The sequence below is a fragment of the Pongo abelii genome, chromosome 10 (assembly GCF_028885655.2).
Source record: "Pongo abelii isolate AG06213 chromosome 10, NHGRI_mPonAbe1-v2.0_pri, whole genome shotgun sequence".
NCBI lineage: Eukaryota > Metazoa > Chordata > Mammalia > Primates > Hominidae > Pongo > Pongo abelii.
In genome coordinates, this window is record NC_071995.2 from 114982382 (window position 1) to 114998127 (window position 15746).

General features: G+C 37.6%; 1 protein-coding gene across 7 annotated transcripts in view; it reads right to left on the bottom strand.

Moving 5' to 3' along the window:
* Positions 1-15746, bottom strand: part of MED13L (mediator complex subunit 13L) — a 320005-nt gene that overhangs the window by 180961 nt on the left and 123298 nt on the right. Inside the window, exon 1 of one of the 7 annotated variants that reach the window (XM_054527656.2) lies at positions 4423-4549. The exons of the other annotated variants lie outside the window; for them this stretch is intronic. Coding sequence (XP_054383631.1) covers positions 4423-4444 — 22 coding nt within the window. The 5' untranslated portion in view covers positions 4445-4549. Of the gene's footprint in view, positions 1-4422; positions 4550-15746 lie in introns of those variants that run through there. 7 annotated transcript variants of the gene reach the window in all.

Sequence of the window (15746 nt, forward strand, 5' to 3'; positions counted from 1 at the left end):
GGGTGATTCGCACATTTGGTTAATGAAGGGCACCACGAAACCTAACATAGTTGAGACATATTTCTGGAATTTCTGAATCCACAATGATTACTACTTTTGTTTTAATAAAAGTGGTCAAGAAGAGACTGGACTGTAGATGAGACACTGAACTTTCACCAGAAAAACATAAATGCACTTATATGCCAGGCCCTCACACTGCTAGGCAAAGACCCCCTGAGTCAAGAACATCACAGCGCGTGCTTCTCAAATCTTAACTATGCCAACATTTCACGGTTTGAAAAAAGTAAACTTTATACAGTGTCCTATATGTTACTGTTGCATAAACTAAAAGATAAAACACACAGCAATTCAATGATGATTGATGAAAACTTCATAGGTTCGCTAAATTACACTCACCTGGAAACAATGCATTATAATGCAGATTCTTCTTTTTTCAAAGAAGGGTATCACATTCTCTAGAGAAAATACTGCCTTTCAGGGGTCAGTATTATAAATCCACCAAGTGATACCAGTTCAAAATTGAAATGTTTTGTCACCTAACATCAAAGCTTTAAAAATGTTTTTACACTTACCTTCATTTAAGAAAAAGGATAAATGACCCTCTTACAGTTACCATAAAATATTATTATAAAAAATATTTTCCCAATCTGATTTTAAACTCCTTAAGGGTAGAGAATATGTCGTTTATCTCTTTTGTTGCATATAGTACCTAGCAAAAGGTATTAACAATATGCTTGCTGAGTGTGCTTTAAATATTTGCTGGATAGGCCGCGTGTGGTGGCTCACGTCTGTAATGCCAGTACTCCTGAGGTCAGGAGTTCGAAGCCAGCCTGGCCAACATGGTGAAACCCCATCTCTACTAAAAATACAAAACTTAGCCAGGCGTGGCGGCACACACCTATAATCCCAGCTACTCAGGAGGCTGAGGCAAGAGAATCACTTGAGCCAGGGAGGCGGAGGTTGCAGTGAGCTGAGATTGTGCCACTGCACTCCAGCCTGGGCAACAAAACCAAAACTCCATCTCAAAGAAAAAAAATTGCTGGATAAATAGATAAATGCCAACTAATACAGTTTCCAAAGGCAAACAGGTCCTTTAAAACTATTTTAAGAGTATACTTTCTTTTTATAACTCACCTAGGAACAAAATTATCACAAAGAAAAATCTGCATAAAGTGAGCAAAAACATACTCCCTCCCCTTTCCCAGCATGCTCTATTCTCATTATCCTGCTTTATTTTCTTCCAGAGCATTTACCACCATGTAACATACTTAATATTTATGCGTGATTATTGTCTACCTCCTCACCCCATTCCCAATTAGAGTGTGAGCTTAATGAAGGTAAAGATTTGCCTGTTTTGTTTCAAGGTTGTATCCTCAGTTCACAAAATGTGCGTCCTGGGATACATTAAACATTCAATGACTTGAACCTATCTTCAGGATTCATTACCAGTGTTACTGTTTGTTCTAGCAGTATTTTTAGAGCTCTAGTTACACAGTGACAAATGAGGACATTTCACAGATATGTACATATATGTGTACCCACACACATATATAGATACAAACAAAAATTATTTCATCTCTCATGAAATGTTGCTATCTCTAAGGTGTAAACAGAGCAGCTACCGGGAAAGGAACACGTTAGAGAAAGCAAATCATCACATCCAAGTCTAACCACAAAAAAGGACCCAGAAAAGTAGGTAATTACAAAAACTGGTTTAAAAACAAAACTTTCAACAACAATCAGTCATCCCTAAAGTTAAATCTCTCTGGAGCAGAAACTGATTCAGCATTGACTTACAAATTATCGCATTACTAACATCAGGTCTTGCAACAACTGAAGTTATCTTAGGGAGGCTTCTAACTAAAGTCCATCCTACTCTGTAGGAAAAGTGGCTGAAAAGATAGTCATCCCATTTAATCTAATTAATTTTTAAATACTTATCTGCTTTGTTAGACTATAAATTCCTTGTCCAAAGGGGCAGCTATGTCTGTTGTGCTGTTTGTTTCCTTCAACTGCTAATTATTTCATTATTTGTTTAAATGTGTGGATTTTTTAAAATCTGTCTCTAATCGTGAGAGCAAAGAGACACACAGGGCTAAGCACAACAAATAAATATGTGTTGAACTGAATTCAACACAGAGATCAAGATGCCAATAAAATTAACCTTCAAACCACAACCTTATGACAAGGCAATTCAGTTATCATATTAAATATCCATACAAGGTACCTAGTATGAAAGCAATTAAATAAGCCACAATTAATCTGTTAACGTTCTATATTCAAACCAATATTAAAGCTATGCATAACTAGTTATTGTAATTATATAAATGAAGGGCTATAAACATTAGGTGGCAGCAGCAGTACACTGTATTATAATCCTGAAGTTGATTTTTTTCATATTTAGAAATCTGACCCAGAAATAGGGTTACACAAATAGCTTCATATATAAAATATACAAAACGAACTGAAAACACAGTAACAAAATATGCAAATACGATTATTCTTTTGTGTCCAGATTTTTTAAATTATTATTTCTATAAATAAAATAATTGAGCAGTGTAAAACTGTCAGCAGTTTTCTATAAACGTATTGAAATTTTTGCTTTATCCTAACTCTCTTGACAGTCTACATCCAAGTTGCCAGCTCTACCTTCAGAATGATATCTAGAACGCGAGCACTTCTCACCACCCTCACCACAGGGACTCTGGTGGAAGCCATCCCCATCATCAACCTGGATCATGACAATAGCCTCCTGTGGGACCTCTGCTTCTGTGCTGGCTCTCCCCAACCCAGTGTCTTCTCCATGTGGTAGCTAGAGGAATCCCTTAAAATGGTTCAGTTAGCTCACTCATGAGCTAACTGGGTCTGCTCAGAACCCTTCAACGGCTTCTCAACTCTGAGAGAGGTTCTACTCAGGTCTTTGGCATCCTTCATAAATTGTCCCCCACACCCTACCCCAGCTTCACGCCCACTACTCTTCCCCTTGCTCACACCACTTCAGCCATACTGGTCCTTCATCAGACCAATTACACTCGACCCGATGACCTTTGTATTTACTGTTCTCTCTCCCTGAAATGCTCTTCTGACAGATATCCATCTCCACACCTCTTTTAGGTCTCACCTCATATGCCACCCAATCAGACTTTCTCTGACTACCCTACTTAAAATAGCAACCATCCTCCTTCACTGCTTCATTTTTCTCCATGTCACTAATCAGCATCTGGTATATTTTATGTGTTTACTTCTTTACTATCTTCTCTACCAGAGCTAAAAATCCACAGGAACCAAGATTTTAGTCTGTTTTCTTCACTACTTTATTCTCAAAGCCTCAAACAGTGCCTGGTAAATAGTAGCACTCAAATACTTGTGAACAACTAATTTCTCTCATCAAATAAGCATATAGCAATAGTCCTATAGCTGTTCCCTATCCAAGACAAAAGACATTAAAAGCCAGACTCAGTGGCTCACGCCTGTAATCCTAGCATTTTGGGAAGCTGAAGCAGGTGGCTCACCTGAGGGCAGGAGTTCGAGACCAGCCTGGCCAACATAGTGAAACCCCATCTCTACTAAAAATACAAAAATTAGCCAGGCATAGTGGTACACACCTGTAATCCCACCTACTCAGGAGGCTGAAGCAGGAGAATCGCTTGAACCGGGGTGACAGAGGTTGCAGCAGGCCGATATTGCGCCACTGCACTCCAGCCTGGGCGACAAGAGTGAGAACCAGTCTCCAAAAAAAAAAATTCACTTTATTTACTACTAAGTTCAAGTATGCACAATTGATGTATGTGTGCATAAAAATAAAGTGACACTTTTATATCACACACAATTTAAAAGCAATGTTAAGTCAAATTTATTAAATTGACCATTATAATATGATGGAATTATACGTTTAAAATTTAAAACTATTCTTACAGTGTAGTTAATTATTAGAACTCCAAGCAACCAAGCTCTTCCTTATATTCAAATCAAACAGGTGAACTCAAAACTGACTTTTGTTTTATCTTATCTACTGACAAGCTCCGTGGACTCAGGCTCTGCTGGCTTCAGAAAGAAAGAATTACAAGTTTGCTCTCAGCCAAATGACTCTATAATCGGTGTTGATTGCTTAATTCTGAACTACATCAGTAGCTAACCACCGATTATGAAATGCCCAGATTTGGTTTATTTTCTTTACTGTTTACATACTATAGAATAAACATTTGGGCGAGAAATACAGATACTAAAGGACCTCAAGAAATTTTCAAAATATAGTACACCTGCCAGGCACAGTGGCTCAGGCCTGTAATCCCAGCACTCAGGGAGGCCAAGGCGGGGCAGGGGTGAATCACTTGAGCCCAGGGGACACAGCAACACCTTGTCTCAAAAAAAAAAAAAAAAAAGAGGGAAAGTGAGAAAAAGAAAGAATGAATGAATGATTACCAGAGCCACAGACATTTAGCATGCTCCTGCTTCTTGAAAGTCTACTTAGAAAGATCCCAATTCATAATGGGTGTGTCCCGAAGTTTCACTCGTAAGTCAACGATTTGGAATCCAGAAAGTTGTTGTCCTACAGGAACAACATTAAGTCTATTAGCTAGGTTCCCGGCTTGTCCACAGCAGCTGATATCACATTAATTTATACTTCCTCTCAGAGCTGACTCATTTCCATCATTCTCTGGGACTCCCTTCTAAAATGTTTCCATCAAATTTTTCATTAAATGACTTTTGTGGCCTAACCGATATAAACAATGATCCTACTTGCTACATGTCACTATGAAAACAAACTGCAGGGCAAAGCAAGAAAGGAAGAATAATTGAGATTACTTATATCTCTAGAGAAGGATGGACCTCACTAGGTTCTTCATATTCATAGACAGGATATTAAAGTTACAAATCCTAAACCATGTAAAATGAATATACAAAAACTATTTCCAAGTAAGAAGAAAATCAGAGCAACTTGTACCTTAAAGGTTATAGATTGGCTAAAAGAGACCACACACTGGTTCACCTCCTTTAAATCCCCAATTATTTCACCAATGCTACAGAACTTAATAGAAGCCAGGTGATTACCCAGAGCCACAGAACAGGCACACAGGCAGCTTCTCTTTGCTTGGCCTTTCCTTTGCCCCTGTGTTCCATACACAGCACACAAGAAAGGATTCTGACTGAGCTGAGAAATTCCTGCTATTTCACTGCCCCAACAGCTTAATTCACAGCCCTGAAATACTCACACCATTAACTCATGTGATTCCATTTAAAAGAATGTTTCACAAAAACCTTTCCTCATTACTAAATGAAACTCAGCCATCACCGATAAAGTCCACATCCTCATTGTGGATGAGAAGTAAAGGTGGTGCCCAACTACTCCTCAAATTTCCCCCATCTCTTGTCCTTCACTGTCCCAAAGGGCCCAGCTCCCAACAGTTCGACCCTGATAGTGAACTGAGATCCCATTTCTGAAATTCTGGGTGATTCCAAAACTGAGTTTGGTCTGAGAATCTTTGTCCCAAATCTATTTCCTCACAAAAAAATTCCCTAAAGAAAAAGCATACCCCAAAACATAAAATCTTTGCTCAAAGCATGCTCAATATAAGTTCTCCATGTTTGTGGTTAATCAATGTGGCTAATACAACTAATAGCTGACCTACTGTAGTTTTTACTATGAATTCAGAGTACATTTTCTGAAACTCCAACTACTTTATGCAAACATTTTTAAAGATTAACTGAGATAACATGTAAAGGTGCTTAAAATAGTGTCTCTGGCAGAGAATATGTTCCATAAAAGTGAGTGGGTTTTGTTTTCCCAAAAGGTAAGTCATCTGGGCACTGAATCTGACATGCAATTAGCAACATGAAATAACCTCTCTCTGGCTGCTGTACATTACTGTATCTAAGGAATTTAACTTATCTGCTATCTAATAATCAAAATTTCTGCTACAACACCGCTTCAAGTTGCACTTCACTGCATCACTGTACTGTTTCTGTCCCATGGTTGTTCCACTTAATTCATCCGATACCACTTACAAGGTAATTACATGTATCTGTGCATCTCACAAAATAGGCACATACTCTGTTGCCAGTACACTGACTTCACATTATGATCCTATTTTCTTCATATGGCCATTTAAATAAAACTGGCTTATCTAACATCATCTCCTTCAGAACAACAAATTAATATCTGCCTCATACCAAACAGGGTGGCGAAACTTCTACCTACTATCTATTGTTTGATAAGGCAATGCCAATGTCAACCAAACCAATAACAGTCCTAAATGGCAGATGGAAATCTTTAACAAGGAATCCTGATACTCAATCTCTATGCACATCACTATATATCCTTAAGAAAAGGACTACATGGTGTGCATACAAAGATTTCCTCATCACAGGCTGAAAAGCAACCTAGAACAGGTATTCTGGAACCGAGTCCAGGGGAGGCGGATGCTCGGCCTCGATCATCTAAAAAGTCCCTTCCAGTACTAAAATTCCAGGCTTTCCTGCTTCTATACAGTTGTTAAAATAAATGGCATACAGTTCCTCAGCAGTTGCTTCAAGTACTTTTTTTTCTTTTCTCTTTGAGACAAAGTCTCACTCTGTCACTCAGGCTGGAGTGCAGTGGTGCGATCATAGCTCACTACAGCCTCAAACTCCTGGGCACAAGTGATCCTCCCACCTCGGCCTCCGAGGAGCTAGGACTACAGGCACATGCCACCACACTCAACTCTTTTTATTTATTTATTTATTTAAATTTTTGTAGAATCTTGCTAAGTAGCCTTGGCTGGTCTTGAACTCCTGGCCTCAAGCAATTCTCCTGCCTTGGTTTCCCCAAGTGCTGGAACTAAATCTAGGTGAGAGCCACTGTGCCTGGCCTCAAGTACATTTTTAGTCTAAGCCTGATGAAGTTCAAAAAAAAAAAAAAATCCCCACACAGAGGCATGCTTTAATGGTATGTTCCAGGTTCTCTGCAATAAATAAACCAAATGAGAAAAATGTAATTCTTTTCTATTTGTGACCCCCAAAAAGTTTTTAAAATTCACTAGCAAGTAGATTTTAAATCAAGCTTGTCGAACACACAGCCCGCAGGCCACATGAGGCCCAGAACGGCTTTGACTGCGGCCCAACACAAATTTGTAAACTTTCTTAAAACATTATGAGCTTTTTTGAGACTTTTTTGTTTTTGTTGGTTTTTTTGAGATGGAGTCTCGCTCTGTCACCAGGCTGGAGTGCAGTGGAGCCATCTTGGTTCACTGCAACCTCCGCCTCCTGGGTTCAAGCGATTCTCCTGCCTCAGCCTCCCAAGTAGCTGGGACTACAGGTGTGTGCCACCATGCCCAGCTAATTTTTGTGTTTTTAGTACAGATGGGCTTTCACCATGTTGGCCAAGATGGTCTCGATCTCCTGACCTTGTGATCTGCCAGCCTCGGCCTCCCAAAGTGCTGGGATTACAGCCATTGCACCCAGCTGAGTTTGTTTTTTGTTTTTTGTTTTTTCGTTTTTTTTTTTTTAAAGCTCATCAGTTATCCTTAGTGTTTGTGTATGTTATATGTGGCCCAAGACAATTCTTCTTTCAGTATGGCCTAGGGAAACCAAAAGATTGGACACCCTGCTTTAAATCTTGGTTAAATTCCCTAAATAGCCGACCATGGTGACTCACGCTTGTAATCCCAGCACTTTGGGAGACCAAGGCAGGGGGGATTGCTTGAGGCCAGGAATTCGAGACCAGCCTGGCCAACGTGAGGAAACCCCCATCTCTACTAAAAAATACAAAACTTAGTTGAGCATGGTGGTCCACACCTATAATCCCAGCTTCTTGGGAGGCTGAGGCACAAAAATTGCTTGAACCCAGGAGGCGAAAGTTGCAGTGAGCCAAGATCGCACCACTGCACTCCAGCCTGGGCAACAGAGCAAGGATCTGTCTCAAAAATAATAAAAAATAAATAAATAAAAAAACAAAAATCTCTAAATAGCCTCAACTCATCATGAAGAGTTTAAGTATACACAAAAAACTACCAAATATTTATCTAGTAAAAGAAAAACAACTGCTCAAATATTTATGGTGGCCCTACTATGCGTAAGAAGGTACTATTGAGATATAGGAATAATAAATATAGTCCAGAGCCCATTGCCTCAGAGAAGATAACACATATATCCATTTAACCAATATTAAACAAACATTTATTATGCAAACTGTGCTTATAAGAGTGGCTAATCCAGTGTAAACTGCAGTCAAACTATGAAAAGATAGTCAAGCTTCTTAGTTTTTCCTATTACAAATGACCGGGATACCATGTCCTAAAACTCTGATATCATTTATCATTTCAAATAGTAAAAAAATAAATATTAACATCTGACTTCACTATAGTTTTATAATTTGGCAACGTTATATTGCATCTAAGAACTTCATATTCTTCATGGTATGGCTATAAATTTCAGTTTAAAACTTACAGAAATAACCAGATAGTTCTATAGTATCAGACTCTTCCCATCATGAGTGATTTTTATCAGCTGCAACAAAAAGTAAAACAAAACTGTTTTACTGTTACTGTTATCCTTGCCAAATACAACCTCTGTAAAAAGTATGGTGAAATATGTCCATACCTATAAACATGACTGCAGGCGACAGAGCAGTCTTTAACTTACAAGCAACCTGAAGGTCATCTTGTATTAACAACTCTGCTAAAGACATCTTGACAGCACCATATGCTAAAGATTTCTTTCCAGGCTTTCAAATAACCTATCTTTAATATACCAAACTGTAATTTTTCTACCTTACAAGAAGAACAGTTGGGTATTTACACTTTTTACAACATTCATCTTTATATTGTTCAAATATTTTTATACAGTGAACATGCACTAATTTCATAATCCTAAAAAAAGCTAATTAAAAAAACTACCCATAATATTATTGAGTAACATGCAATTATCATATATACTGTTAAAAGATGAGGTTTAAAAAAAAAAAAATTAGCCGGGCCTGGGGGCGTGCACCTGTAATCCCAGCTACTTGGGAGGCTTAGGCAGGAGAATCACTTCTCCTGGCCAGGGAGGCACGAGGTTGCAGTGATCCAAAATCATGCCACTGCACTCCAGCTTGGGCTACAGAGCGAGACACCATCTCAAAAAAAAAAAAAAAAAAAAAGAGGGGGGCGGTGGTTCAAGCAGCTAGGACTGATTTGGTATTAAAGTCATTCATTTCCATTCATTCACATGTATATAAACATACACATATACAAAGACATTTACTTAGTTCAGAAGATTAATAAAATTCAAGTATTTCCTGAATTTCTCACTTAGTGTGCAATAACTCTACCCTTTCCCCTACAATTATATTTTGCTTTTAAAAAAGAGCCAATATTAAACACATTTTTGTGGAACTATACAAAGCCATATATTATTTATAATTGTTGATGGTGAACCTTATAAATGGGATTATACTTCTCTCCTACAAAATGAGAAGTGCTACTGCAAGTGGCTCAAAAAGGAGAAAGAGAAAAATTAAGTTCGAAAAACTTTCATGTCAATGACAAAGAAGTGTTTTATATAGTAACCAGCTAAAGATAAAATCACTGAAAAAGTGGTGTCAAGTTGACAATCCACACTAAAAACTTCTTTGCTTGTTTTATATCTATATCTATCTCCATATATAGATATAGATATAGATATAGATATAGATATAGATAGATATAAGTAGTTTATCTTGATTTTGTTATTTTTGGGAAAGAGGAGCGTAAAAGAAAGGAGAAATAATTGGAATTTAGGTTACCTCCTAAGAAACGAGGCTTTGCTTTAAGAAGATGGGGAATATAATACCCTTTTTGTCTAACCAATCAACCACACTTTGAAATCTTTCACTTGTCTTCAATTAGCCATGTAGATCTGTTCCTCAGTATTGCCTTTGATCCATTCTTCTCACCTCTTTCTATCACCTTACTAAAGCATGGCTCTGATCATGTTTTTAAACTCACTAAAAATAGTCTAATGATCTTATAACTGTACTATTTTTGTCCCACCTATTTGTTCAGTTTTCTCTGTATACTTCCTTCTATTTCCTACCCACTATCAACTCATTGTTTGAGATACTTTGATCACATCCGGTATTCATACCTTTGCTCATGCACCGTACCATGTGCCCAGAATAGGCTACCTTGCTCCCCATCTCTGCTTATTACCATGTCAGGTTTTCCGTAAAACTTTCCTCATGTCCCTCCAAGTAGACTAACTTCCCTCTTTCCTGACTTAAGGCATTCTTGATTATGTTTATATTCTAGAACTTCTCATATTTTGTCATATATTATAGTTAGTTATATACAGTTAAGTCTTATACCCCACTAGATTAATTAAAGGCTTATCAGAAGGAATTCTCTAGAGCTCAGCTGTCATGACCTATTGTTAAATATATTCTCCCAACAACCCTAGAAAGGAATTCTGCATGGTTTAGATACTATGTTTGATTGATTCACCTCACCTTCCATCTGTGAAACATGCTTCCCGCATTTTTCTTTTTTAATTCTCATTTGACAAAGAAGGCTGGCTTTAAAAAGAACAGCTCAGGCTATGGCCAAAAAGTCAAATGATTACTAACAAGCAAGTTACTTAAAAAACTGTATCCAGTATCTGTTAAAGAAGAGTTTTACATTTCACCTAAATGCCAAATCTCCCAATAATATTAAAACAGACCTTAAAGGGTGGGTAACATTTAGAATAAGTAAACAGGGAGATTAAGGAAAGACGCTGATACAGATGACCTACCCAGAAGAAACAACATGAATAAAAACACAGAAAATAAGAGTTAGGCATTGAGAATGGTTTGGCTAGAGATGAGTAAGTGGACATTAAGTTCCTTTCATATGCCCCCATAGTGCCTGCAGCTTAGCTGGCAATAAAAAATGTTTAATAAATGAATGATAAAATAACATATTTTTAAAGGGCTGAGGAAGAAATGGAATACAGAAAAAGAAAGGTGTGATATTTCTTTCACTTTGCCATCTGATAGTTACATTTTTTTAATGTATCCATTTTTAATAAATGAATAAATTCATTTCTCTTGAAGTAGATCAAATAGAAAATTAGACCCAAGTACACACATTTAATAAATGCACACATGGACAGATTTAGTTGTCAAAAGAATGGCTCTAAATGCAAGAATCTCTGTAAAGACCTAATTGGAATCAGAGCTGACGCTGAGATCGCTGCGATACCAGCATGGCCCTAAGCCAAATCTCTTTTCTGGCTGACCATGCAGGCTGTGTCACTGGACATTAACTTCACACAACATGTAACAAACCACCAAGTGTCTAGTTCTCTTGTGTCCGCCTAAGGCCAGAGCCTACCTTCCCTTACAGCAGTGCCAGCTTATCAACGTACTCAAATTTTATTTACAACAAAGTCTTGGAAAGCAAATCCAAGAAGGCAAAAAATAAGTCATTTCCACTCTTCTTGTTAACATCTAGATCTTGTCATAATTTAGTAAACTAAACTTCTATAACCAATGACGTGGGAAAGACTCAGTGCCCCAGGCTGGCATTCTAAACCTCCTACAACCAGGTCTGAGCTTCCATTCTGGTCTCATGTTCCACTACTCCTCCACTGTACCTCTGCCACTCGACTTCGCTAAGTGTTCCTATTCAAGCTCCCCTGACACTTAGGATAACCTATGTTTCTCTGACCTCCCACAGAACTGAGGCACACCACTCTCACATCTGGCATTTCCTCATTCTTATTATTATCTGTTTGTACAGCTCTAAGCCAGAAAATAGTGAAAACTTATTTTTATTTATGGGCAACCTAGAATTATGGAAAGATACAAGCTTTGAAATTAGTTTAGTCTAGATTTGAAACCCACATATGGTACTTCCTGGGTGTGTGGCCTTAGGCAGGTCGTTTAATTTTCTCAATCTAAGTTTCTTCTTTTGTAAATGCAACCTATAATATATCACTACCAGATGTTCTGAGAACTAGAGCTATGGTACGTAAAGCACCTAGCACTACACTAGGCCCACAATAGGGACTCGCGTGGATGCCACTACTACCGTTCAACTTTGTCTCCGACTCCAACCTACTCCCCAGAGGTCTATCACAACATCTTATTGTTAAAAAATGGGAAAACTTTAGAAGACCAGAAGATTAAGCGGGGGGAAATGAGAAAACTACAGAGAATAAACTAGTCCCATAAATTTCATCTTAACTAGGCTTTTAGCAAGCAAAATCTCTTGGGGGGCGGGGAGGGGAGATATTTAGTTATGAATTTCTGTTATTGAAAATAAATGTGTATAACAGGTCTTCATAAAGAAGTCAATTTTCATATATAATTGGTTGAGATCAAAGACATCTTAAGTTACTATAGAAATGTCAGAACTGTTAAATGCTTTAAGTGAAAATGTTTCTTCACATCCTACTTTCAAATTGCCTCCTCAATGAAAAAGAAAATTATTTTAAAAGGTATCACGAAGAAACTCCATTAGCAAGGTGTTAGGACAGAGATTTAACAATAAATGCATACAATAAAACTCCTTTGTTACAGTGATTTTAGAATAAAACACAGTACAAACTGTATTACATATGGCCTTTAGAAAAATGCAGATGTGAAGGATCCTACAGAGTGGTTGAAACTGAGCAATAAGAAGTCACATTACAATGGACCTAAAGGCAGGAATAAATCTACAGCAAGTTTTGGAAAATCAAAATTAGCCATAATGTGCAAAAATAAAGTGATGCCATCTGCCTATAGCGGCTATGGGAACCATACAGACTAATGAGTGCCTTATTTTTAACCTTCCTAAGGGTAAAAGTCACCAAGTGAAAGAACAGAGACAGAGGGGCAAAAGGTAAAGTAGGTCTTTTAGAAATACATTTCCTAAATCTAAGAACATTCAGATACATCGACACTCAACTTCTACTCCCTATCCTTTCTCACCTTTATACTTCTGTATGTTTTCTCTGGTTTGTCGAAGATTCTCAAATACAAATTTCTGAATGCCAAATCCTACTTATCTGGACCCCTCAAGTACAACCTCTTCCTTTTCCACTATACATTCAATGAAAAGTGGTCCCTCTCCCTTCATAATCTCCTAAGCATTTTCACTGATCCTGTCTTTTAGTATTTGCAGGCTCTATCCTATATGGAAATATATTTGTTTCATACAGGTTCTCTCTCCCCTGCTGGATTATAAACTCCTGGTGGATAGGACCTCCATATAAAGCCCCCAAAGGGCTGTGAAAACGTAAATACTCAGTAAATGCCTGCCAAATCAAAGAGGAATAAAAAGTAGTTTTTGCAAAGTCTGAAATTATTTTCAGCATAATTTTATTATACCATAATTATATTACTGTTTCCATTTCTAAATAAACTTTAACAGTAGCCAGTGGTTCATATCCTGCTAACAAGAGGTAATAAGACATTGTTTGCGGTTTTTTGCTTTGCTTGGACATAGGTGATTAAAGTGTCAAGTTCTGTCTGCAGCTAAAGTTTCTTCAACTTCAAGAATATGTCTACCATGCAAAGAATGAAAGCCACAGTCTGGTACACTTCATATCATCCTTGGGGGATTTCCTACTCACTTGCGGCTTGCCACCTTCCCTTCACTGTCAGAAGACCAGAGGGGCATAGAGGTAAAGATTTGGAATCACAGGACTCCGTCTTTACAAAAACCCAATGGTGTGGGGGGAAAAGCAACCAAGGAGAGAAGGACTGTTCAACACTGGAAAACAAATTTAGGAGAAATAATTAAATGAAATGTGAGTATTACAGTATGATTAATAAGAAAATGCCCTTATTTTTTAAAAATGCATGCTAAAGTATGATAGGTTATGGTTTATGAGACTTGCTTTAAAACTTTCAAGAAAAAGTAGACAAAGTAAATATTATAAAATATTAACTAGTATTAAATACAGGTGAAATGTAAACAGGAGTTCACTATAATATTCTATCTAGATTTTCATATATTTGACATTTTTCATAACAGAAGTTAAAAAGAGCAGAAAAAAAAAATTCTGAGTCTGTGAGATCTGGAGTCCAGTCCCAGGTAGAACACGCACCAGGTAGGACACGTAAGAGCAGAGATAAGTTAATAAACCTCTCCGAGCCTTGTTCTGCATCCAATGACAGTAATGTGAGGCTCAGAATTCTCCAATAATTAAATTAGTGTGTAACATAAGTAGGGCAATGACATCACATGTAACTATACAATAAATGTTAGCTATTATTACTATCCACATTAGTGCTGGAAGGTGGAATGACCTGGTTAAAGAGTCTCTGTCACTATACACAGAACTTACTGAGGGGAGGGGAGTGTTTAACTGGAAGAAAAGATTGCTCACCTTTCTCAGTCTATCTGCCAAGAGATTATGGCGGCAGCTAAAACCCAAAATGTGGAACAAAAGAAGGAAGCCAGAGTGCCACCTCCATTAGCAAGAGAAGGCAGAGAGCACATTCTGATAGCTACCACAAATCTCCATCCCACCACCACAAATAATTGCAGAGAAGAGAACAGGAAGCAATCAATTTCTGTAATAGCAATAACCAGATATATGTCATTAACAACAAAAATCAGTTTCAACCACATACAATAAAGAATTAAAGTTAAGTGTTGTGCCCCCTTAAAGGCCAAAAGCAAGTTAAATTCACTCTCCTGGAAGAATAGCCAGTATTCCTATGGCAACTGCTCACAGGAAGTAAATTATTCCTTTTGAAAGACACAGACTAGACACAAATATATACACACTTGCTTCTATTTTAACCCATTCCCCCTTACTGCAGGAAACTTTGAAACCAAACAGAAAATCTTTCTAACTTTAATATGCAAATAGTATATCTGGTTTAATGCTCCCTTTGTGCTGAGAATATATTTTCCCATAAGCACATGGAAGGCTTATTGACACCATGGCCTCACAAGTTCTTCTCATCCCCAAACTTACAACATTCAGATAAAAAGAACAAATAAGTCCTCCATTAAAAACAGAAATGGCCTTAATGCATATACACAAATCAATGTCGGTGAAAGGAAAACTACTCAATAGTAGGTACGACAACAACAAAAATCACAGCTGCCCGGAGCACTGCTCTTGTAGCAATAGCAGAAATAGTGGTAACATTAACAACAGTTTATACTTACTGAATTTTCTGAGTGAAATGCTCTGCTGATTTCCATGTGTTAACTCATGTAATCCTCACACTCAATGAAGTACTGTGACTTAATTCCCCACTTTGCAAATGAAGAAAATGAAATGTGGTGGTTTGCCAAAACAGAAGTCAAACAGCAAGTACCCAGGAGACAGAGAGAATTTTAACCCATGCCTGACTCCAAAAGCCCGTCCTATTAATTACTGAACTACATTGCTTCTCTTGAATGGATCCTCACTCACACCTGCAATAAGCCTGGAGTTGGAACTCTGCTGTTACCAAGAGCAATTAGTGGCACTAACAATGAAAACATAGATTCAACTTCCCACCATCCAATAAATAAGTTATTTCTAGTCAGCATACTTTTAAGAAAGGAAAACTCTACTTTTTTAAAGAAATAATTCCATGCAAACGATTTGTTTTTCCCATGTTGTGACATCAAGCACACCTTCTCCAGGAAACTCTCTGTTCAGAATGACATTCTCTGAGGGTTCCAGATAATTAAGTATTACTTAAGAATGAAAAATTTGTGGCAGTAGTGCTTACGAGACACATTAGTAACTCAATAAAATGTCAAGTACCAACATAGCATAAAAGACATATTAACTTTTACTTTTTAAAATCTATGAAAAGTTAGGTATTAAATCCA